Source organism: Oryctolagus cuniculus, chromosome 16 (assembly GCF_051225735.1).
Source record: "Oryctolagus cuniculus isolate XC-2025 breed Fujian yellow rabbit chromosome 16, ASM5122573v1, whole genome shotgun sequence".
Lineage (NCBI taxonomy): Eukaryota > Metazoa > Chordata > Mammalia > Lagomorpha > Leporidae > Oryctolagus > Oryctolagus cuniculus.
Window position 1 is genome coordinate 12,431,511 of NC_142882.1, and position 26,886 is coordinate 12,458,396.

Genomic DNA, 26,886 nt, shown 5'->3' on the forward strand with positions numbered 1-26,886 from the left:
TATTATTCCAAAAATCTATTCTCAAGAACAGCAGTTTTGTTTCCCCTCTGTCTTGGTTTATCTGTTCTTGAAGCTCTAAACTGTATTTAATTCATTGATTTAATTTTAAATTGCTCCTCTTCCAGTCCATCTCTGATTCTGGTTCCAGAAAGTAAAGAGGGAAAAACCCACCCAGTACCAGGTCTCCATCTCTGTAGACACTTGGCCTCATGGAATTATAACAGTTCCTGGGAGGTATTTCCTGCGAACTGTATGAAAAATTCAGGAGTAGGTTGAGAAACATCATAGAAAACAGCATGTCAAGACAACCCACCATAAAGTTAAAGGCCCGAATCTCTGTTGATATTAGGTAAAAATGGTCTGGATTATATCTGCTATCTCAGCTCCCTGCAGGGAGAATAGAGCTCTGTGTAGGGCACAGCTGATCCCAGTAGCTGTATGTTCTCAACCTGTGGACAGTGTGTGCTAGTCTACTGAGTCACACAGGGACACAGCTAGAATCACAAGGAAGACATTTCAAAGGGAGTCACAGGGCTGAGGCCTTGCCTTAATGTCCCTGTGATTAGATCAGCTCTGGCTTCTATATATTTCCATTGCTTCATTTCTGTCCCATGCGGGAACTCAGGGCATCATCCCTCCCTGAGGCCAAGCACCTGCCACTCTCCATTAGGAGGAAAAACAGTTTTGGAAAAACATGCTTTGGACTCTCATTCCTCCCTAGGGCATTGCCAGGACAGAGCTCTGTAAATCTGCGTGCACAGGGGCCAAGAGTTGTTAGGTCAGTCAACTGTTTTGAGGGATTTGGCAATTGTAGAAATAATTAGTTTGGAGGTAAAAAAATATTCAATTTCATCATGTCACAAAATCCTTCATCAAGAAGGTGAAAGGTCATCTTCACCACTGATGACCCTATGTGTTCCTCCAGGAAGTCTCTTCATGGCTGTGTCTAACATCTCTCCCAGTCCTGTAGTACTCTCATGGAGAAATAGGCTTCATAAATTGGAAATAGTATGTACATCCAGAGAAGGGCAGTAGTTTCTCCATATACTTACCCTTTTACATCACTTTGTGTAATCTAATTGTCTTTGCAGTACATAAAAATACAGTAAAGATGCTCACCATATATAATTAAGCCTTTCAGAATGTATACAGGAATATACATAGCGTCTGTGTTTGTGTGTGTGTGTGTGTGCTTGTTTCTTCTGAATTTGCTTCTAGCACATGTATTAGCTTTGTTCCTAATATTCTCTCAGCTGCTGATAGAAAGCTGCACAATTGAAAGACATTTGCTGATGACACGTGTGAGAAACATAGATGTTTCAGAATTCACAATTTCTCCTTAAAGACACCTTGTGTTATCTGGTAGGCCCAAAGTTACAAAACGTTCACATTCTATAAATCTAAACATATGTATACATACTACTTATGTTATGTTCTATCTCTACCCTTGGACTATTTTATGAGACTGTGATTTTCCTTTGAAATTAAGGATCAGGGTGTGACCAAAAAGAAAGCTTCCAAATCTCCACAAAATATTGCAACTATTCATAGTCTGAGCTAAACTTTATCTTCTGTGCTTATGATGCCTAATATATGGCATATTAGGCACACATCTTTGAGACCCTTTGACAAATTCACTGTAAATTATTCCAAGTTACTAACTGTAAATAAGAACACAGACTATTTCAAGAACTCTAACTACAAGTAAAAAATGAAATTAGATGCTGAAATAAACTCTCTGAGATTTTTTTTTACATATGGTTATTTTCCTTTTTCCTAGACTTCAATCTCTTCAACTAATTTAATCTTTTTGTCCCATGAGTTAATAAATATAAGTGTGGGTTCAGATAATGTGGTAGTAAAATCCACACAAATCCAGCTATAATTCAGGAAGAAAAGGCATCCTCAGTATCCAGTGATATTGCTTTCAAGAGGAGAACAAGAGTTTCTTCTGCAAATGTGCAAATGCTACACAGTGATGTAGAGTCTTGTCAGTGTATACATTGTAGAAAAATGCTTCATCATGTGGCTAAGGTGTGGATCATGGCAGCAACGTGGGGCATGGTTGTGGATGAAGCCATCCCCATGCTGCACTCTGTCATTCTGGACATAGAGAAGATGACATTTCACATGCACATTGCTTTAAGGAGTGTGACTTTTGCTCACAGAAGGAATGAAAATAGGCAAGATACCCAGAGGCTCTATGCTTTGAAATTCCAAGTGAGGAAAGCATGAACATTCAGTGCAGCATCATCAGGACAGTGGTCTTTCCCTCATTTTATCTCCATGTCTCTGGGGAGCACAGCCCCCTCTCTCAGCAACCACTGTTGTATATTTACTCTGAGACTAATGTAAATCTTTACTGCATTGATGTCTTACAACTTTGGGGTTCATATGTTACCAAAGCATGACCTGAGTTACCTTGGAAATAAAATCAATTTCTAGCTCAGAATCCTCCAGAGCTATGTTCTGTGTTTGGCAGTGATATGTGTGAAAGAATCTGGGATGGGTGTACTCATTAGCAAAGGCTTTAAATTGCTTTGGTATTTTATCATCATTCTGAATTTATTTTTTGAAATATTTTTATTTATTTATTTTAGAGATGGAGCTACAAACAGTGAGTGTGAAAGAATCTGGGATGAGTGTACTCATTAGCAAAGCCTTTAAATTGCTTCAGTATTTTATCATCATTCTGTATTATTTTTTGAAAGATTTTTATTTATTGATTTTAGAGATAGAGTTACAAACAGTGAGAGGGAGAGACAGAGAGAAAAGTCTTCCGTCCATTGGTTCACTCCCCAAATGGTCGCAATGGCTGGAGCTGCGCCGATCCAAAGCCAGGAGACAGAGCCTCTTCTGGTCTCCCACACAGGTGCAGGGGCCCAAGGACTTCAGCCATCCTCCACTGCTTTCCCAGGCCATAGCAGAGAGCTGGATTGGAAGAGGAGCAGCTGGGACTAGAACCAGCACCCACATGGGATGCCAGCACAGCAGGCAGAGGATCAACCCATTGTGCCGCAGTGCCGGCCTCATCATTCTTCATCTAAAGAACATAATTACCTACTTTTAGGAAACATTATTTAAATATTTAATATAAAATAAATAAATGAATTATGAAATGGATATTTAAGAAAATAGCAAAACATAAGAAATGTCATGAAAATTCAGATCACATAGAATACTACTGTAATGGTTACACACTTATAAGTTATATTTGCCTAGAATTTTAAAACTCAACTTATTTATGTTTATGTATGTGTTATGTTTGGATAACAGAGAGTTTTGTTTCTTCAGTATCTTCATTAATTTCAAAAACTTTTCACTTAGAAGTCACTTCTTTTGGGGGGTGTTTTTTTAGTTGTTTTAAGTTTTAGAAACTCGCTTAAAACATGAATAAATAAAAACTAAATTTTTCACTAAAATAAACATATATATTCACTGCATTTTCCTCAGAACCATTTGAAATATCCTGTGCACTCAAACAGTTGGAGGTACATACCCAAACATATATTTTTAAAAGAATAGTCAGGATAATCTGTTCATAACACTGGAAGTGTGGAAACAACACAAATCATCACCTGTAAATGATTCAATAAGTTGAATATGGCAGGTCCATAAGATTGAATGTTCTACAGCTATAAAAATAGTGAAGGAAACTGAAAGACAGCAGACCATCAACTTATAAATAGCAATGTCATTTTATATGGTAGGGTTATCCCTGAAAATATGTACACTAATTAATTTCCTTTTTGTTTATCAATTTAGATGCTATAAATGTTTATATTTGAAAACATGTCTCAGTTATACCTGCTTTATCTTGCTTTCCTCGAGGTCTTGAATTTATCCTCTTGTTGGTATAATTTAGTGGAATTTATTTCCCAAACACAAGAGTCAACTAATCCTTGAGCATTCTTCACTTTGGACACTGTATTGTTCACAAACATCTTAGTCAATAATTACTGTCTAGTTATTTGGACAGCATATCTTTATCACAACTATTGGTAGATTCCACGATTATAGACATTATTCTGTAATTGTGTCCTCCATCATTTGACTGCTTTCTCTTTTTGCCTTTGCTTAGTGTTCATATTCCAGGAGACAATGATGCTATTATTCCGATGAAATTCACATACCCTGTGGGAACCACTGAAGTAATGTACAAATATGTTGTATTACAGTACTTTTACATTCAAATTCTGCATTGACTTTTTATAAAGTATGTTCACAGGGTTGTACAATTATCATGTGTATGTAGATTGAAGCCTTTTGCATCATCCCATAATCAAAGCCTTTGTCCACTAAGCAGCCACTTGCAAACTTGCATGAACTTGGTTCATGCAACCATTCATCTCTTTATTTGCTATGTGTTTACCTACTCTGGACAGTTCCTGGCAATGGAATGAGGTAATATGAGACCTCTTAGATTTAGCTTCTTTAACATGGCATTACATTTTCAATTTATCCAAATCATATCAGATATATGAAAATATTTCTAGACTGCCTTGTATTTTTTGAGAGGAAGATAGAAAAACTGAGAGAAACGGAGAGATGGTTGAGAGACAAACCTTTCAGTGCTTCACCTCACAATGTCTGCAGTGGCTGAGCCTGGATTGAAGACAGAGCAAGGAGCCAGGAAAAAAAATAACTGACAAGGATCCAATAGCTTGAGTTGTTACCACTCACTCAATGGGTTTTTTCTTTGGGGGGGGGAACTGGGGTCAGGAGTCAGAACCAAATTAGTAACTGGGATACTATTATGGAATGCAAGGTCATCTTAATTGCAAAGCCAAATGCTTAACCAACAATGGCTTTTAGTTTTGCTTATCTGACAAAGTTGAAAGGCTACTTCACTTTGGATTTTGCTTACAAATGTAGAAATGTGAAGAAAATCTTGAGAAAAATAATTTAGGGTCTCCTAAAACTACTCTGATTCTTTAAAGCTTTCAAAGAATTTTTATCAGGTTTTATGAGAATAACATAGCATTTGGGGGCAAAGATGCAGCCCAGGAGCCCTGCACTGGAGGCCAAGATGGAGAAGACCTCCACGGCCACCATGACCTTCCCCTTGGTGCTGTGGTAGACAGGAAGGAAGGTCACCCAGACACTGCAGAACACCAGCATACTGAATGTCAGGAACTTGGCTTCATTGAATGTGTCAGGCATATTCCTGGCTAGGAAAGCCACAGTGAAGCTCGCCAGGGCCAAGGAAACCAGGTAGCCCAGGACACAGTAGAAGGCAGTGACCGAGCCCTTATTGCACACCAGGATGATGTGGTCAGGCTCAGAATGTGCATCTAACTCAATAAATGGAGGAGAAATTCCCAACCAGATGCCACAGAGAGCCAGTTGGATCAAGGAGCAGATGGGAATGATGAAGTTAGAAGCTCCTATTACCAGCAATCGCCTCATTGTTCTTCCAGGTCTCAGAGCTTTGAAGGCCAGAATCACAGTGATGGTCTTGGCCAGCACAGTAGAAACAGCCACTGTGAACACAAGGCCAAATGCTATTTGCTGGAGGAGGCAGGTGGCTGTGTTGGGACGGCCAAGGAAGAGTAAGGAGCAGAGGAAGCACAGGAGGAGGGCGATGAGCAGGATGTAGCTGAGGGTCCTGTTATTGGCCTTGACGATGGGAGTGTCTTGGTGCTTCACAAAGACCCAGAGGACGGCAGCTGTGAGGACAGAGAAGCACAGAGCCATGCAGGTCAGAGCCATACCCAGAAATTCCTCAAAGCCTAAGAAGGTCACCAGCTTGGGGAGGCAGTGGTTTCTCTCCATGTTTGGGTACTCGTGATCTGCACATGGGATGCACTGCTCTGCATCTGTGGGGAAAAGCAAGATTCACGTTTCCATTTCACAATTTGCTCCTTTTTCCCTGTTCAGGAAAAGGGTCCTTTCTTCAATATCATGTTGAGTCCATCCTGCTCTGATGTATACCAAGAAACACTAAAGGATATTTCTGCACTCCTGACCCAGGGACAATGCTTGACTCCCATAGGAGAAACTGGTTCAAAGAAGCTCCTTTGCACTTGGGGCTCTGTGGTCTCATCCTGTCGCTCAGACTTTTTTTCAGTGTTTTAATTTCTATAAAATGGTGAATTTCCTGTAATTCATATGGGCTTGGATTCTTCCAAGCCCTCTTCTCTACAGTCCCCAGTGTCTTTCTCAGGAGAAGCCTTTTGTTCACATGGGTTAGAATATTTTTCTGGGGTCATCAGTGTTAAGGTTTTTCTCACTTATCCTCAAATGGAGATGACCTATATAAATCATGTGTCATTCCTGGGACCACCATACATTTTTCTCTACTCTAATTCCTACATGGACTCGTCTTGTCAGTATTTCCATATAACTGCTGTGATACTGCGGTTGAATAGAAGAGAATTGTAGCTGTTTGTCTTTATGAGGGTATATGGTTATAAGTGGTATTTTCATCATGTTACTGAAAAACAACTAGGCACTCTTGTTAACCTGAAAGCATGATGTGTTCACCATTTTAGCTCCTGTGAACACCACATTGGACACCACATTGTCTCACTTGAAATAATGCAGTTCTGCTGCTACAGCATAAGAGAAGTCATTAAGAACAGGCCAGTTGGTGAATATGTCTCTCTTTCAATCATATGTCAAACAAACAAAAATAGGGGCAGTATTCTGGCAAAGCCACCACCGACAATGCCAGCATCTCTTATGGACATTGTTTTGTGTTCCAGTTGATCACTTCCCAATACAGGTCCCTGCTAATTGCCTAGAAAGAACAGCAGAAGATGGCCAAAGTACTTTGAACCCCACACCCATGTGGGAAATGCAAATGAAGCTCCTGGTTCCTGGATTGTGCCTGGTCCAGCCCAGGCCACTCTTTCTTTCCATCTGGGTAGTGAACAATTAGATTTTCTCTCTCTCTCTCTCTCTCTCTCTCTCTCTCTCTCTCTCTCCATCTCTGAATCTATGATTTTCAAAGTCATTAAGAACCAGTCAGCTGGTAAATGTCTTTCAAAGAAATGTCCATTAAATAAACAAAACTAGTGGGGTCAGTGTTTGGCATAGTAGGTAAAGCCATCACCTGCAATGCTAGCATCCCATATGGACATTGTTTTGTGATCCAGTTCATAAATTTCCACCCCAGCTTCCTGTGAATAACCTACAGAAAGCAGCAGAAGGTGGCCCAAGTATTTGGGGCCCCCAAATCCATGTGGGAAACTCAAATGAAGCTCCTGATTCATGACTTCTGCCTGGCCCAGCCCAGGCCATTGTTTTCATCTGGGGCATGAGCAATTCTCTCTCTCTCTCTCTCTCTCACTCACTCTCGCTCTCACTCACTCTCTCTCTCCAGTTCTCTGAATCTCTGATTTTCAAATAAAATAAATATTTTCTGAAAAATCAAGAAAATGCTATCAGTAGGGCTACACTTGCAGTAAGAGTCCTACTCTGTTTTTATCCTTGGTGTTCATGCAAGAATACAAGCTTCAGGGACTGAAGTTGTGATGTAGGAGGAAAAGCCACAGCCTGGGATGATGGCATCCCATACAGGCACCAGTTCGTGTCCTGGCTGCTCCTCTTCCAAACCAACTCCATGCCAATGTGCCTAAGAAACCATTATAGGAAGGCCAAATAGGTGGGCCTCTGCAATGCCTGGAAGTAGTTCCTGGTTTCTGGCTTTGGCCAGGCCAAGTTCAGGCCATTGCAGCTATCTGGGGAGTGAAACTACCAGATGGAAGGTCTTCTCTTTCACTTCTCTCTCTCTCTATTAGGCTCTCCCTCTCTCTCTAACTCACATTCAAAGAAATAAACATATTTGGTAAAAAAAAAAGGACAAAGTGAAAGAATATAAGCATCTGTAAATATTTGAAGAATTTTCTCTTACAATTCTTTTCAACGTGCATCCTTTACTTTTGATAGAATCTCTAGGTGCTTCTGGCACCAGTATCAGAGATGCACTGGACACACATAGGCAAGTGTACATTGTAGAATGAGTCAATGCATGATGCTTTAGTTTTCTTTCTTTAACTTAATGCATGTTGAATATTCTCACAAAACTTGATGTCATTTTTATTATCTTCTTCATAAAGGGAACTATATAGACCTTATTTGAAGATACTGAAATAAAATATTTCTAGAACTAAGATTATGGGAATTTAAACAACCTTTTGAAAGAATTCAAATTATTATAAAGATATTGACTTGATCAGCATAGCTCTGACTGTTAATGAACAACTTAATACATTATCCCCCTTAGTAGTTTTTTCTGTCTGTTCTACTTAATATGACTGGGTTAATTCTGTAATTAATACACAGTTATTCTTAAGTGTTAAAATTTAACTGAAATGTGATCCCTGTTAAACACAAGAGTGGGAATAAGAGAGGGAAGAGATGTATAATTTGGGACATGCTCAAGCTGACTTGCCCCAAATGGTAGAGTTAGAAACATACCAGGGGAATCCAATTTAATCCCATCAAGGTGGCATGTACCAATGCCATCTCACTAGTCCAAGTGATCAATTTCAGTTCACAATTGATCATAATGAAAGGACTAAGAGTCAAAGGGAGCACATAAACAAGTCTAGTACCTGCTAATACTAACCGATAGAATAAATAAAGGGGAGAGTGATCCAACATGGGAAGCGAGATACTCAGCAGACTCATAGAATGGCAGATGTCCTAAACAGCACTCTGGCCTCAGAATCAGCCCTAAAGGTATTCCAATCTGGCTGAAAAGCCCATGAGAGTATTTCAGGCATGGAAAGCCAAGACACTCTGGCAAAAAAAAAAAAAAAAAAAAAAAAAAAAACTAAATGAAAGATCTCTGTGAGTGAGATCCCAGTGGAAAGAATAGGTCTTCAAAGAAGGAGGTACCTTTCTGCCGGCGCCGTGGCTCACTAGGCTAATCCTCCACCTAGCGGCGCCGGCACACCGGGTTCTAGTCCCGGTCGGGGCGCCGGCTTCTGTCCCGGTTGCCCCTCTTCCAGGCCAGCTCTCTGCTGTGGCCAGGGAGTGCAGTGGAGGATGGCCCAAGTGCTTGGGCCCTGCACCCCATGGGAGACCAGGAAGAAGCACCTGGCTCCTGGCTCCTGCCATCAGATCAGTGTGGTGTGCCAGCCGTGGCGGCCATTGGAGGGTGAACCAACGGCAAAGGAAGACCTTTCTTTCTGTCTCTCTCTCTCTCACTGTTCACTCTGCCTGTCAAAAAAAAAAAAAAGGAGGTACCTTTCTCTGAAGGGAGGAGAGAACCTCCACTTTGACTATGACCTTGTCTAAACAAGATAAGAGTCGGGGAACTCAAGGGGCTCATAGCCTTAGAAACTCATGACTGGTGCATAGGGAGATTACTGATCCCATAAACAGGAGTGTCAATTTGTAAAGTCAACAACAGGAGTCACTGTGCACTTACTCCTCATGTAGGATCTCTGTCCTTAATGTGCTGTACATTGAGATTTAATGCTATAACGAGTACTCAAACAGTATATTTCACTTTGTGTTTCTATGGGGGTGCAAACTGTTGAAATCTTTACTTAATGTATACTAAACTGATCTTCTGTAAAAAAAAAAAGAAAAGAAATTATCAATTCCCAACTTGACTCTCACTGGGATTAAACATGACAATAGGTCTGATCTGATTTCATCATCATTTAAAAATCATCTATTATTTTTCACTTTATGTTTCTGTATGGGAGCAAACTGCTGAAATCTTTACTTAATGTATACTAAACTGATCTTCTGTATATAAAGAGAATCGAAAATGAATCTTGATGTGAATGGAAGGGGAGAGGGAGTGGGAAAGGGGAGGGTAGTGGGTGGGAGGGACGTTATGGGGGGGAAGCCATTGTAATCCATAAGCCGTACTTTGGAAATTTATATTCATTAAATAAAAGTTAAAAAAATATATTTATTCTACATTGAACAGTGGAACTATTTACCAATGAGACTTAGTACATTTTTACATTTCTCAAAATGATTGACTGTGATATTTAACATTGCTTAAAAGTTGACCTTTTGCAATGGTTTTTGGGGTTACCAAGTTGTATCATTTTTAGGATTTTGTGTCTCTACATTTCACATTGATTTTCTCTTATTCTATTATATACATCCAAAGGACAAAGTGGTAGCTTTTGTTATGTGTACTGCACACCATGCACAGTGTCAAAGATGTAGCACAGAAAATAACACAGTATTCCCATCACAATTCATGTGAAGTAGCACCCTGCTCGTCAGTTGTGTATGGAAAAGTTCTGATTTCAAGCCCTTTAGAAATCCAAAGTGAGCCTTAACAAATATAAATATTATATTTCTTGTTTAGACATTAGGTCTCAGATTGAGACAGTCTCCTCCAGGACTGGATGGGAAAGAAGGACACCAGATAGAATCAGTTTCAGAGTTGAGCTAGAGAGGATGAGCACCGTCAGACAACAGCTTATACATAATGAGATGGTGATAGTGAGCATACAACAAGGGTATGGAAAGAGTGAGTGAAGGTGTGCATGGAGAACAGTAGGGCACTCTGATTCCAATGCAAATATTCTTGGTTTCCTTTTTATCAAGAGATAGTTCAGAGGCTGGATTCTCATAGGTCAATTCTAGGGTTTTTACCTGTATGATTGGAAATGTCTCTTTCTGAACAAACAACACAAGTATAGCAGCAGACAGGTCTTCCTTCCTGTGGTATTTTCCTGAATCCTGGACCACACCTCTGGCTACACAAAGACTGAGGAGTCTGTGGAGAAAAGAGAATGATGATGATTGCTTTGCACGACATTAGGCACTGTGATAGGATGACTATTTACCTCATCACCCCCAAGGACATCACTGTGTCCTTCCCAATCTTTATCTGTATCTCCTTGATTTTACCTGGACACCCAAGTTTCTATGATGCTCGTTAGAGGTTTTTCATCTGTGTAACAAATAATATGAGGGTACCTGATCGCTTAAATTTCATTCATCACCAGATATATGCTTCTGAACATTTCTCTCTTTATTGAATTGTTTCCTCTGAAATCTTTGCTGTTCAGCTTTTTATTTGATAATTATTTTGAGAATGTGTATGCCTGGGAGTATTTGACATGTGTCTTTCCTTAATTGAGTAGATTTTACATGCCAGAAAAATAATATCCAAAAATCAGAATGACTAGGTACACTTCTGAGTAACTACTCAGGAAAAGACAAGCCCACACAGAAAAGATGAGCAAATATTCTAAAACGTAGATTGCCCATTGATCTACTTCTAGACTTCTAGACCCAGGGAGAGAATCAATTCCTAATACACCAATGCATTTGCAGTATAACAAACAATAGTTATAAAATCACCCCAAAAATTGGGTATTTCACAGCTCAGTGATGATAAAATTTTTGATCACAGTTTTGAGGTTCTACTCCAAAGAAAAACTGAACTGATTGGCAAGCGCAATGAAAATATAAATAATGGAAATGGTTTCTACAAATAGGTGATGGATAAGTCCACTCATAATTTACTTGTGTTCATACTGCATCAAACATAATTACGACTCTCACCAAAAGATTAAAATATCACTATGCTTATAGATATATATCTAATACATGAAGTTTTTCACATTATATGAATAAAAAGTTGAAATAAAATTTTGGAATTTGTGTAGACATGCATTTAGTAATTTTATGTCTACATATTGATCTCTATCTCTATTCCTTAACATTGCTCTTTCTAGTCACTCAAACTCGGGATGCATAAATATGCCCAGAGTAAAAACATCAATATCTAACACAAACGTGCACTTCTAATATACACTGGCTCCTATATGTGTAAGCACCACCATATCTTTTGAAGCCAAGTTGTGAAATGAGAACTGAATGGTTATTTAAAGTTTCACACATTGTATCCTCTCAGACTCTCCTCAGACCCTCTGTATGTATCCAACATTCCACACCTCCTTGAATGCTACAGGCCATTCTATCATTTCTTCATTGACGTCCAAGCTTTGATCATGTTTACTCTCAGAGGAAAACTCCCCGATTTTAATCAGCAACCGAAATCCAGCAGGAAAGTTCACAATGTTGTGGATATCATAGTGTGCCACACGGTGTCTCATTTCATGGAAGGAAACATCCTCCCCAGCACTGTTGGTAAATTGGATTTCCCTCAGAAGTGGATGAAGCTGGAGGGGAGGCACAATTGGAAAGAGGGAGAACATTCAGATTGGAGGTGGGAGGTGCACACGACTAAGAAATCCTTCTATTCCCTCCTTCTAACATCAGAGAGTGTATTTGCTTTACTTTTGCCTGAATGGTCTCCATATTGTGGGTTCAAGTAAGGGGAATTCTGCCTCTCCCCTATTAGAATGATGGGGAGTATCTGATTCCAAACAGAGAAATCACAGACTGTGTCCCACAGAGTGGCTGACCATGAATGATTGGTTAGAGGTTTAGGAAAGCTCATCTTAGTTCTTCCACATGAGAACAACATGGCTTTATATGTGAAATACCTTGATTGTTGTGATGGTTCCACAGGGTAGTACATTCATGTGCACTTTTAAAAGTTTAACTCATTCCCCAAAAAGGAATTAAATCTGTTCTTTGGCAAAAAGTGGTTTTTGCTGGATACCATTATGCATAGTGAAATATACCCATTCCATAAAGAAAATATCATATAAGTTTTTTGGTAATATGTACTACATAACATAGATTGGAAAAAAACACAATGTATAAAAATGAAACTGACATCTCTGGATTTCATTTTTGTTTATCACCCTTGTGTAAATTCCTGTGGAGCAGTGGTATTTCTACATTTCACTTGTGGAACATTATGATTAGTGCAGTATTCAACCTGTGAGTTAACGTAAATTGACGTTAAAAAGAAAAAGGAAAGGAATTAGAGGAGATTGAGAATGAAAAGGAAGACACGATGGTTATCTTCTTAGAATTGTATGAATGAATACATGAAATCTGTTCTTTTATATCAGTAAATTTCTCTTTAATTTAACAAAAATTAGGCTGACCTTGTGGTTCAGCAGGTAAAGCTGCTGTCCACAGTGCCCAGCATCCCTGTGAATGCCGGTTCAAATCCCAGTTGTTCTACTGCTGATTCAGTTTTCTGCTAATGTGCCTGGGAAAGCAGCAGATGAGGGTCCCAGTGCTTGGGCCCCTGCACTCATATGGGAGACGTGGTTGAAGCTCCTGCATCCTGGCTTGGCTTTGCCTATTCCAGGTCTTTACAGCCATTGATGAGTGAATCAGCAGATGCAAGATCTGTTCTCTTTCTCTCTCTATCTCTCCCTCCCAGTAACTCTGATTTTCAAATAATTTTTTAAAGTTTAACAAAACTGAATGAAATATCTGTTGATTTTGGTTAAATGAATTAGAAATCCAAGCATAATTTTTCTTAAAAAACATTTTGCAAAATCTGCTTGTACATCCCTGGCTGCACCTGGTAGTTAAACTTACAAAAATGTGTATGCTGTGTATGTACAGGTCTATTTGTATAGCATTTTCACCTCAATAGAGTTTAACAGAAATATGCATGACTTTTATTTGACTCTCTGCACTTTGACTCTTTTTTTTGGGAATAAAGGTACCTTTTGAGATGATAGGGGAAATATTGTATAACCAAAAAGATAATTAAGAGTACCCTGATGGTAGTTAGGATCTGAACAGTGTGTACTAGCCCTGACTTTTGGAGTCACTTGATGCCTTTGTGGGATGACCAGTTCTTTAAACAACTGTCATCATGTCTTCACTAACTTGAAACAAAAACTTCATAAATATCAATAATCTTATCTTTGTAAACATACTTGGCCAAGATACTTACTTTTCTCATTATGAGGCTACCAAATCACATCTGTCTGTCAACTATTACTGTACATAAACACAGAAGTTACATAGTCAAGTAAACATGCTGATGTCCATTTACATATATGCATATATAGATTATATATTTTATAATATAATATACAATATATATTATATAATATATTAATATATAATTTTTATATATTATATATAGATTATATGTATTTCTACTGTGACATTAAATTTATTTGAAGTGCCAATAAAAACTACAGTGAGATTTCTCTTCACCCCACATAGCTTGACTATTATCCAAAATGTGAAAAATAACAAAGTCTGTTGAGGATATGGAAAAGAAGTACCCCAATACATTGATGATGGGAAAGATTGTAAGCTGGTACAACCATAATGGAAGTTAGTAGAGTGAAACCTCAGAAAACCAATACTAGTTGTAACTTATGGTCCAGCTGTCCACACCTGGGAATGTATTCAAAGGAAATATTCATGTCCTTGTAATGAGCTGTATTAAGATATTTGACAGCTCACTAATTTATATTAATACAGCTCATTACAAGGACAACTTGTATTCATGTGAAATCAGCACATAAAGGAATCACCCATACTCCCATGTTTAAAGCAGCTCAACGCACATTAGCTAAGATGTGGAATCATCTAAATGTCCATCAACTGATGACTGGATGAAGGAAACGTGACATACATACATATATATACATACAAATATATATGTACATATATATATATATATATATATACACACACACAAGCATATATAGTGGAATGTTACTCAGCCATGAGAAAGAATGAATATTTGACATTTAAAACTGGAGATCATTGCATTATATTATATAAGCCAGACATAAAAAATAGTAAGTTTTCTCTTATTTGTGCTAGTTAATGCATAGAGTATAAAATTGTGTGGATGTCAGATCATTGACTATGCAATATTAATACTGCTTCACTGAATCATAGCATGCTAATGACAATATTCTCCTCCTTCACATATTGAAAAAATTGAGTTGGGGATACAGAGCTCCTTAGCGATACTAGTAATACTATAAGCTTGCTGAATTTGGGTGTTGATTATGAGTGTGATGCAAAAACAAAAACTCATTTATCTGTAGACTTATGTGCATTTCTTAGTATATATACTGTTTTTAAATATTTTCAACATGTCCATAGCAGAAAATGTTTTCTGAAATGTTCAATAGTAGATAACAAATCCTCCACACATAGATAACTATTACAGATGTATCCATGCCCAGTGAAATGTTAAAGAGCCCACTTTCCAACATGCGTGATCATGCTAGTTTTTTCAAAATGAAAACCTGGTTATGTGGAACTACAATAAACACCTGAGGATGCCAACAGGTGTTCAGTGCATGTCCTGTTCTGGGAGATGTTTACCTGCCATGGAAGAATCCTAGGTTGAGCTGCATCTCCTGGAGATCCCTTTTCTATTTGCTCTGAAAGCATCTTATGGAGGGCATGGGCCACTGCATACACAGCATTGTAGATGAAATAGCTGGAGTCAGATATGGTCAGCATGTCAATGTGTCCTGGGAAAAACTCAAAGGAAGCATTTGGTGGGCAGACTCCAATTGTTCTGCAGTGTGACCCAGGAGGTAAGCAGTGAAGAGCATGAAGCCATAGTTGACTGAGGAAGAAATCTTCTGGGTAGTGGGAAGGGTCCACTGTCTTGACAAAGTGGTTGAGGCCAGGGATTTCCCCCTTGTGATGTGAAAATGAGAAGCCTCCATGGAAAGAGTGCAGCATGTGGTCTGTCTCATGCACAACAATCTCCCACTTTGCAGCCATGATCCACACTTTCCCCAGGGTTAAATAGTATTTGCTTAGAAATTCCATGGTATAGAGACTCCTCGCATCACCATACAGAATATGCACATTTGCTGATGAAATGTGAAGATCAGCTAAGAAAGACATGTGAGTGTTTTCATACCTTTTCTTAGTGTCAGGGAGCTTTAATACATAGGCCAAGCAGACACCTTTCTTTACCATCTCGGCTAAAATATCCTGAAGGAACTGCTCTCCTTTCAGATCATTAGATACAAAGATTGCCACCCAAATCCAGCCAAAATGGAGCAGCAATGAGAGCATTCCGCAGGCCAGAGAGCTGTCACTTGTGGCCATCTGATAGAGCGATGGAAACTTGTCTCTCTCACTTAGCATGGGATCAAAGGGACCATATGTGATCTGAATGGAAAGAAAACAATCATGATCTGACTTTTGTGGGTAAAGAAGGTCAATTTCTATCAACTGGGCTCAGAGAAGCCCATGCTTCAATGCCTATTGCTTTCAGGAGGATAAATACATATCCTCATTCATAGCATGAAAGAAAATGTGTAAGACACCCATATATCTTCCTATTCATCCAAGGGAAGAAGAGTACATGGATTTTGGATCAGGACATTGGACTTCCCCACTTCTCACCCCATTTCACATGTGGAGAGCAGCCCACACTGCAACTGATGTTAAATGTTACCTCTGAGACAAACAACCCCTTACTCTGTTAATCACTTCATAGTTTGAATTACATATGTTTTCACAGCATAACCTATATTGCCTTGAAGGATACATTCACCTACCACCTCTGAGTTTTGGTGAAGTTGCTTTTCAGACCAGAATCTTCCTATGCTATTCCAGTCTAGCTTGATATTAATCTGTGCAGATTGCTACCTGTTTGAAGTGGGTCTCTTTCAGAATCCTGAAACCGTGAATTCAGACCCTTGGAGGAAGCTTGATCGAATTCTTTAATTGGTTCCTGAGACTTTCTTATGAGATTTCAATTGAGTGCTAGTCCCTCATTCTCACCACAGAGCGTCAGCACCAGCACCATAGTGGGTATTTGATGACTCAACTAGTGAATGTGTGTACACTGTCTTCCTCTCTTTGTTTCTCAGTCTATCAACCACACTCTAAGATTAAATCAGTGTGCTGACATGGAAAGTGATCTGGGAGCCCTGTGAAAGAATCTGCTGAATGTGATGAAGTCAGGATTGGGATAGGGAGAGGGTAAAATCTCACCTAAATGCAACTCAGCATCAAACACTCTTTGATGATCATTGGGACTCTCATGGTCCTCATGTGCTCCAAATGAAAGTACAGGCCGATGACTTATATACCCATGTCTAACATGGTGTCATCCTAGGACATGTCTGTGCTATGGGTATTTCCTGTGAGTAGTCAACAATCAACATTCCCAGCAGGTGGGGATGGATACATTGGCCCAAGCTGGATCTGGGTGGAGGCTCTCAGCTTCCACTGCTCCTTCCCTTTCTCACAGCCAAAAGAGATCTCTGGAGATCTCTTTCAACTAACAGTGGTATATGTCACGTGGCTTCCAATGACCCTTGCTTCAGATGTGGCTGATCTGGTGGCAGATGGAAATATTTCTCACAAGAATTCACAACCCATTTACCTGTGGGGTTTTGTACAGCTCCAACATCATTCCAATTTCAGCCGAAAATGCTGATGTGGTTCCAGCAATGACGGCAACTGTCTTGCCTTGTGTTTGGCAGGTGTAGTTAGGGATGAGATGATGCTTTCCAGTCAGCCAGTGCAGAGTGCTCCTCAGGGTGAACTTACCACTGGTAACAGAATTGTAGAGCTGGAAACCCAGGGTCAGGTTGGGGAGGAGCTGAGGCTCCTTATTGATCTCCTGGATGGCAAAATGGAAGGCCAGAACATATTGGTAGTTCTTCCACAGCCACCTAAAGAGAGGGGCAGTATCAGGGAGAAGGGAGACACCATGGAATTCAGATCAACAACACAGCCATGCCCTGAGGCAGCAATGGTCAGACTCAGGCTGCCACTCAGTGGTGCCTCAGCTCTGGCACATGGAGGAGGTGTAAGTGAGATTCTAAGGGCTCTAGAAGATCATGGAATGGCCATTGGACTCCTCTGAAGCAAACTGTGCCCATGATCACACTCACCTTCCCGAGCCCTTCAGGAAAGCCTTGATGTGCCCCAACATGGGATTTCACTTCTACATAGGGATGGTACCCATGAGGCAAACATCTCTATTTTCAGCAACTTCTAAAATAGTTTAACACCATCTGACTTGTCAGGTATATTAGCATTTGGGAGCGCCTCTAATCTATTCACCAAGGCCATTTTCATGAGTCTTTTCTGTAATTTCCCTCTTAATATACCAACACTCACAGAAGCAATTTTGTTCAAATATATTTGCCTTGAAAATGAGCATTTTATTCAGAAGGTCAAATTCTCAGAAGATTTACGAGGTTCACTTTATTTTTATTCATTGTTTTCCTTATGCACTGAAATCTCTTTTAACATTTCACTTTTTATTCGTTAACATTCTCTGCATGTTTCTATAAAACTTAAGCAAAATTATGAGTTCTTGGGATTTAGTAATGGCTCTCAAATGTTACCTGTCCAAGAGTGTGGATGTTTTGTTTTCACACAATGGATATCTTTGCTCCTCTTCTTGGAATTTTCTTTCTTATTTTTACAATTCATCCATAATTTGAATATCAAGCAAACACATACTTGTCAATAGATTATGTGGGATTTAATAAATTTATGCAATCATCTGTTGTTTAGGTGCATTGATTCATGTGTTTAAATGCTGAGCTTAATAGATTGTCATTTCAATATGCGTTCAATTCATGACATATGTTTATGCATTTTCTAAAATGCAGTGTTTGATTCAAGGTTAGTACTTTTTTCTCAAGTTTCACACAATTTTGTATTATACTTACATACAGAATTTGAAAATTTATTTTTCCATAAAAATAGTTAAATTTTGTTCCTTATAGTAAAAGGTTGATTCAAAATGTTTACCTCAGAAACAATGTTTATTTCTTATACATTAAGTAGACCTATCAAAAAATATGCTACTGAAGACTGTTCAATACTAAGTTTTACTTACTTGAATGGAAATTCAGAGCATTCAATTGAAATGTTTCTTGCTTTTAATCATTTTGCATAATTGCAATTATCATCATCTTGTGCAATTTTATTCACTGCTGGGTTACTTACAGTACTTGCTGTCAGCTGCAAGCTGACAAATTTATTTCTTCTATCCCTGAGTACAAGGTTGCCAGCTCTTAAGTTCTGACCTGCACATTCATTTCAGGACTCTTGGAGGCTGATCAGGAAGTAAGATCAATAGAGTACATACAAAATGTCCATCTCACACTCTGTGCAGGAGTGGAGAGCAAACAGAAAATGGAAAGGGAAGGTTGTGAATGGCGAAAGAAGGGAAAAAACTCCAGCCTTCATTGATCTGCAATCCTGAAACTTCTGTATATGTTCTTTTTTGGAAAATTCTCAAGTGCAATTAACCACTCACAGAAACAAGCACACTCTCACAGTCTGAACCACAGTTGACACATAACTCAATGTGGCACTTACCAATCTATCTCCATTTTATCCTTTGGCCTGGATAAAAAAGATAACAGGATCATGTCTGATTCTGGTTCCAGAAAGTAAAGGGGGAAAAACCCACCCAGTACCAGGTCTCCATCTCTGTAGACACTTGGTCTCATGGAATTATAACAGTTCCTGGGAGGTATCTCCTGTGAACTGTTTGAAAAATTCAGGAGTAGGTTGAGAAACATCATAGAAAATAGCATGTCAAGTCAACCCACCATAAAGTTAAAGGCCCAAATCCCTGTTGATATTAGGTGAAAATGGCCTGGATTATATCTGCTATCTCAGCTCCCTGAAGGGAGAATAGAGCTCTGTGTAGGGTACAGCTGATCCCAGTATAGCTGTAAGTTCTCAATCAGTGGACAGTGTGTGCTAGTTTACTGAGTCACACAGGGACACAGCTAGAATCACAAGGAAGACATTTCAAAGGGAGTCACAGGGCTGAGGCCTTGCCTTAATGTCCCTGTGATTAGATCAGCTCTGGCTTCTATATATTTCCATTGCTTCATTTCTGTCCCATCCGGGAACTCAGGGCAACATCCCTCCCTGAGGCCAAGCACCTGCCACTCTCCATTAGGAGGAAAAACAGTTTTGGAAAAACATGCTTTGGACTCTCATTCCTCCCTAGGGCATTGCCAGGACAGAGTTCTGTAAACCTGAGAGCACAGAGGCCAAGAGTTGTTAGGTCAGTCAACTGTTTTGAGGGATTTGGCAATTGTAGAAATAATTAGTTTGGGAAATAAAAAAATTCAGTTTCATCATGTCACAAAATCCTTTATCAAGAAGGTAAAAGAGGCCGGTGCCGAAGCTCACTAGGCTAATCCTCCACCTTGTTGTGCCGGTACACTGGGTTCTAGTCCTGGTTGGGGTGCCGGATTCTGTCCTGGTAGCCCCTCTTCCAGTCCAGCTCTCTGCTATGGCCTGGGAGTGCAGTTGAGGACGGCCCAAGTGCTTGTGCCCTGCACCCCATGGGAGACCAGGAGGAGCACCTGGCTCCTGCCTTCGGATCAGTGCGGTGTGCTGGCTGCGGTGGCCATTGGAGGGTGAACCAACGGCAAAGGAAGACCTTTCTCTCTGTCTCGCTCTCTCTCTCTCTCTCTCTCTCTTACTGTCCACTCTGCCTATCAAAAAAAAAAAAAGGTGAAAGGTCACCTTCACCACTGATGACCCTATGTGTACCTCCAGGAAGTCTCTTCATGGCTGTGCCTAACATCTCTCCCAGTCCTGTAGTACTCTAATGGAGAAATAGGCTTCATAAATTGGAAATAGTATGTACATCCAGAGAAGGGCAGTAGTTCATCCATGCACTTACCCTTTTACATCATCTTGTGTAATCTAATTGTCTTTGTAGTATATCAAAATACAGTAAAGATGCTCACCATATATAATTAAGCCTTTCAGAATGTATACAGGAATATATATAGCATCTGTGTGTGTGCATGCGTGTGTGTGTGTGTGCTTGTTTCTTCTTAATTTGCTTATAACACATAATTAGCTTTGTTCTTAATATTCTCTCCACTGCTGATAGAAAGTTGCACATTTGAAAGACACTTGCTGATGACTTGTGTGAGGAACATCATATTTAATGCATACATGTGAAATAAGAATTGAATGCATATTTAAAATTTCACACGTCATCTATTCTCACCTCCCTCTGTTTCAAATTCTACTCATGGAACGACACCTCCTTGAATGCAGTAGGCCTTTCTATCTGTCTGCATGGATGACCAAGCCTTGGTCATGTGCACTCTTGTAGGGAAACTCCAATTTGAGCCAACAACCCAAGACCCAGAGGAAAGTCCACACACTATGGATATTGGGGTGTGCTATATGGTGACTTGATGATGGGGAAATTTTTCAACCCCAGCACTGTTTGTAAGTGGGCTTTTCCTTGGAAGTTGCTGAAGCTGTACAATAGGCATAATTGGAAAGAGAGAGAGCACTCAAATGAGAGGTGGGAGGTACATGTGTACTCAGCAGTCCTTATTTTTTCCTCAACATCCCTATCCCCAATGCTTCTTTTTGGTAGAAATTAGTTTTTGTGGACAGCATGTCATAGGTTCAAATGATGAGAAATTTTTTTCTATGAACCCTTCCACCAAATTGAGAATTTTCTTAACACACTCAAGATAGGTGTATGATGTAGTTCAAGGTTGACTAGGGTATGGGCACTTTGGAACTCATCCCAAAGATTTGGCTGCAACTGTGTGGAAGCTAAACCTAGTTCTTCAATAGCATAAGCAAAACATGGGTGGACAGGTCAGTATGATTTTGTGTAGGTCAAACAAAAAGTGGTAGGTTTATTTAAAAGTCTATGTAAGTTCAACAAATGAAATCCAAGCTCAATTTTGGTTCAACAAATACAAATTGATCCATAGACTTTTCAGAATTCACAAGTTCTTAAAGACACCTTGTGTTATCTGGTAGGCTCAAAGTTACAAAAATGTGCACATTCTATAAATTTAAACCTATGTATACATACTGCTTATGTTATGTTCCATCTCTACCCTTGGACTACTTTATGAGACTGAGATTTTCCTTGCTTTGAAATTAAGGATCAGTGTGTGAACAAAAAAGAAAGCTTCTGAATCTCCACACGATATTGTAACTATTCATATTCTGAGCTAAACCTTATCTTCTGGGCTTATGATGCCTAATATAAGGCATATTAGGCATACATCTTTGAGACCCTTTGACAAATTCACTGTAAATTACTCCAAGTTACTAACTGTAAATAAGAACACAGACTATTTCAAGAACTCTTACTAAAAGTTAAACAAATGAATTAGATGGTGAAATAAACTCTCTGAGATTTTTCTTACATATGGTTATTTGCCTTTTTCCTAGACTTCAATCTCTTCAACTAATTTAATCTTTTTGTCCCATGAGTTAATAAATATAAGTTTGGGTTCAGATAATATAGTAGTAAAATCCAGAGAAATCCAGCTATAATTCAGGAAGAAAAGACATCCTCAGTATCTAGTGATATTGCTTTCAAGAGGAGCATAAGAGTTTCCTCTGCAAATGTGCACATGCTACACAGTGATGTAGAGTCTTGTCAGTGTATACATTGTAGAAAAATGCTTCTTCATGTGGGGAAGGTGTGGACCATGGCAGCAACGTGGGGCATGGTTGTGGATGAGGCCATCCCCATGCTGCACTCTGTCATTCTGAGCATAGAGAAGATGACATTTCACATGCACATTGCTTTAAGGAGAATGACTTTTGTTCACAGAAGGAATGAAAATAGGCAAGATACCCAGAGGCTCTGTAGGCTTTGAAATTCCAAGTGAGGAAAGCATGAACATTGGATGCAGATCATCAGGACAGTGGACTTCCCTCATTTTATCTCCATGTCTCTGGGGAGCACAGCCCCCTCTCTCAGCAACCACTGTTGTATATTTACTCTGAGACTAATGTAAATCTTTACTGCATTGATGTCTTACAACTTTGGGGTTCATGTGTTACCAAAGCATGACCTGAGTTACCTTGAAAATAAAATCAATTACTAGCCCAGAATCCTCCAGAGCTATGTTCTGTGTTTGGCAGTGATATGTGTGAAAGAATCTGGGATGGGTGTACTCATTAGCAATGCCTTTAAATCGCTTCAGTATTTTATCATCATTCTATATTATTTTTTGAAAGATTTTTATTTATTTATTTTAGAGATGGAGCTACAAACAGTGAGTGTGAAAGAATCTGGGATGAGTGTACTCATTAGCAAAGCCTTTAAATTGCTTCAGTATTTTATCACCATTCTGTATCATTTTTTGAAAGTTTTTTATTTATTGATTTTAGAGATAGAGTTACAAACAGTGAGAGGGAGAGACAGAGAGAAAGGTCTTCCGTCCATTGGTTCACTCCCCAAATGGTCGCAAAGGCTGGAGCTGCAGCAATCTGAACCAAGGGGCCAGGAGCCTCTTCTGGTCTCCCACACAGGTGCAGGGGCCCAAGGACTTGAGCCATCCTCCACTGCTTTCCCAGGCCGTAGCAGAGAGCTAGATTGGAAGAAGTGCAGCTGGGACTAGAACCAGCACCCATATGGGATGCTGGCATGGCAAGCAGAAGATCAACCCATTGCGCTGCAGTGCCGGCCTCATCATTCTTCATATTAAAGAACATAATTACCTTCTAGGGAGCTTTGTTTCTTCAGTATTTTCATTATTTTCAAAAAATTTTTTCTTGGAAGTCACTTCTTTTGGGGAGTGTCTTTTTAGTTGCTTTAAGTTTTATTTTTGTTATTTTGAAATTTTGTGGGTTTTTTTTTTGGTTTTACATGTTTTTTAACTTTTATTTAATAGATATAAATTTCCAAAGTATAGCCTTTGGATTACAGTGGCTTTTTTCCCCCATAACCTCCCTCCCACTCACAAAAATCCTATCTCCCACTCCCTCTCCCATTCCATTCACATCAAGATTCATTTTCAATTATCTTTATATACAGAAGATTGATTTAGCATATATTAAAGATTTCATCAGTTTGCACCCACACAGAAACACAAAGGGTAAAATACTTGCCTAAAACATGAATAAATAAAAACTAAAAGTTTTCACTAAAATAAACATATATATTCACTGCATTTTCCTCAAAATCATTTGAAATATCCTGTGCACTCAAAAGAGCTGGAGGTATATGCCTAAACATATATTTTTACAAGAATACTCAGGGCAATCTGTTCATAACACTGGAAGTGTGGAAATAACACAAATCATCACCTGTAAATGATTGAATAAGTTGGATATGGCAGATCCATAAGATTGAATGTTCGACAGCTATAAAAATAATGAAGGATATCTGCTATAATTTGGAGAAATTAAAAATGTAATGTCATGTGAAAGAAGCTAGATCTAAGAGGTCTCATATTACCTCATTCCAATGCCAGGAACTGTCCAGAGTAGGTAAACACATAGCAACTAAAGAGATGAATGGTTGCATGAACCAAGTTCATGCAAGTTTGCAAGAGGCTGCTTAGTGGACAAAGGCTTTGATTATGGGATGATGCAAAGGGCTTCAATCTACACAGACATGATAATTGCACAACCCTGTGAACATACGTTATAAAAAGTTGATGTAGAATTTGAATGTAAAAGTACTGTAATACAACATATTTGTACATTACTTCAGTGGTTCCCACAGTGTATGTGAATTTCACCACAATAAAAGCATCATTTTCCCCTGGAATATGAACACTAACCAAAGGCAAAAAGAGAAAGCAGTCAAATGATGGAGGACACAATTACAGAATAATGCCTATAATCATGGAATCTACTGATAGTTGAGATAAAGATATGCTGTCCAAATAACCAGAAAGTAATTATTGACTAAGATGTTTGTGAACGATACAGTGTCCAAAGTGAAGAATGCTCAAGGATTAGTTGACTTGTGTTTGGGAAATAAATTCCACTAAATTATAACAACAAAAGGATAAATTCAAGACCTTCAGGAAAGCAAGATAAAGCAGGTATAACTAAGACATGTTTTCAAATATGAACGCTTATAGCATCTAAATTGATAAACAAAAAGGAAATTAATTAGTGTGCATATTTTCAGGGATAACCTGACATTGCTATTTATAAGTTGATGGTCTGCTGTGTTTCAGTTTAAAGAGTGATTCCTTTTACTTTATATGAAAATATTTGTGGACTGCATTGTGTTTTTTGTGAGAAAGAGAGAGAAACAGAGAAAGTGAGAGGTGGTTGAGAGACAAACCTTTCACTGCTTCACCTCTCAATGCCTGCAGTGGCTCAGCCTGGATTGAAGTCAGAGCCAGAAGCCAGAAAAAAAAAAAATAACTGAGTTGTTTCCAATCATTGGTTTTTTTTTTTTTTTGGTGGGGGGGGGGCAACTGGGGTCAGGAGTCAGAACAAATTAATAACCCAGATAATATTATGGGGTACAAGGTCATCTTAATTGCAAGGCCAAATGCCTAACCAACAATGGCTTTTAGTTTTGCTTATTAGACAATGTTGAATGGCTACTTCCCTTTGGATTTTGTTTACAAAGGTAGAAATGTGAAGACAAGCCTGAGAAAAATAATTTAGGATCTCCTAGAACTGCTCTGATTCTTTAAAGCTTTCAAAGAATTGTTATCAGGTTTTATAATAATAACATAGCATTTGGAGGCAAAGATGCAGCCCAGGAGCCCTGCACTGGAGGCCAAGATGAAGAAGACTTCCACAGCCACCATGACCTTCCCCTTGGTGCTGTGGTAGACAGGCAGGAAGGTCACCCAGACACTGCAGAACACCAGCATGCTGAACGTCAGGAACTTGGCTTCATTGGAAGTGTCAGGCAGATTCCTGACTAGGAAAGCCACAGTGAAGCTGGCCAGGGCCAAGGAACCCAGGTATCCCAGGACACAGTAGAAGGCAGTGGCCGAGCCCTTATTGCACACCAGGATGATGTGGCCAGGCTCAGAGTGTGCATCTGTGTCACTAAAGGGAGGAGAACTTCCCAAATGCTATTTGCTGGAGGAGGCAGGTGGCTGTGTTGGGACGGCCAAGGAAGAGTAAGGAGCAGAGGAAGCACAGGAGGAGGGCGATGAGCAGGATGTAGCTGAGGGTCCTGTTATTGGCCTTGATGATGGGAGTGTCTCGGTGCTTCACAAAGACCCAGAGGACGGCAGCTGTGAGGACAGAGAAGCACAGAGCCATGCAGGTCAGAGCCATACCCAGAAATTCCTCAAAGGCTAAGAAGGTCACCAGCTTGGGGAGGCAGTGGTTTCTCTCCAGGTTTGGGTACTCGTGATCTGCACATGGGATGCACTGCTCTGCATCTGTGGGGAAAAGCAAGATCCACGTTTCCATTTCACAATTTGCTCCTTTTTCCCTGTTCAGGAAAAGGGTCCCTTCTTCAATATCATGTTGAGTCCATCCTGCTCTGATGTATACCAAGAAACACTAAAGGATATTTCTGCACTCCTGACCCAGGGACAATGCTTGACTCCCATAGGAGAAACTGGTTCAAAGAAGCTCCTTTGCACGTGGGGCTCTGTGGTCTCATCCTGTCGCTCAGACTTTTTTTCAGTGTTTTAATTTCTATAAAATGGTGAATTTCTTGTAATTCATATGGGCTTGGATTCTCCCAAGCCCTCTTCTCTACAGTCCCCAGTGTCTTTCTCAGGAGAAGCCTTTTGTTCACATGGGTTAGAATATTTTTCTGGGGTCATCAGTGTTAAGGTTTTTCTTACTTATCCTCAAATGGAGATGACCTATATAAATCATGTGTCATTCCTGGGACCGCCATACATTTTTCTCTACTCTAATTCCTACATGGACTCGTCTTGTCAGTATTTCCATATAACTGTTGTGATACTGCAGTTGAATAGAAGAGAATTGTAGCTGTTTGTCTTTATGAGGGTATACGGTAGTAAGTGGTATTTTCATCATGTTACTGAAAAACAACTAGGCACTCTAGTTAACCTGAAAGTATGACGTGTTTACCAGTTTAGCTCCTGTGAACACCACATTGGACACCACATTGTCTCACTTGAAATAATGCACTTCTGCTGCTATAGCATGAGAGAAGTCATTAAGAACAGGCCAGTTGGTGAATATGTCTCTCTTTCAATCTAATGTCAAACAAAAATAGCGTCAGTGTTGTGGCACAGTGGGTAAAGCCACCACCTGCAATGCCGGCATCTCTTATGGACATTGTTTTGTGTTCCAGTTGATCACTTCCCAATACAGGTCCCTGCTAATTGCCTAGAA

At 39.5% G+C, this 26,886-nt stretch overlaps 1 protein-coding gene across 1 annotated transcript in view; it reads right to left on the minus strand.

Moving 5' to 3' along the window:
* Positions 1 to 4,905: 4,905 nt before the first annotated feature.
* Positions 4,906 to 26,886, minus strand: part of LOC149121485 (vomeronasal type-2 receptor 116-like) — a 60,473-nt gene continuing 38,492 nt past the window's right edge. Inside the window, exon 2 of the mRNA XM_089315533.1 lies at positions 4,906 to 5,819. Within this exon, the coding sequence (XP_089171659.1) occupies positions 4,906 to 5,819 (914 nt within the window). The remainder of the gene's footprint in view (positions 5,820 to 26,886) is intronic.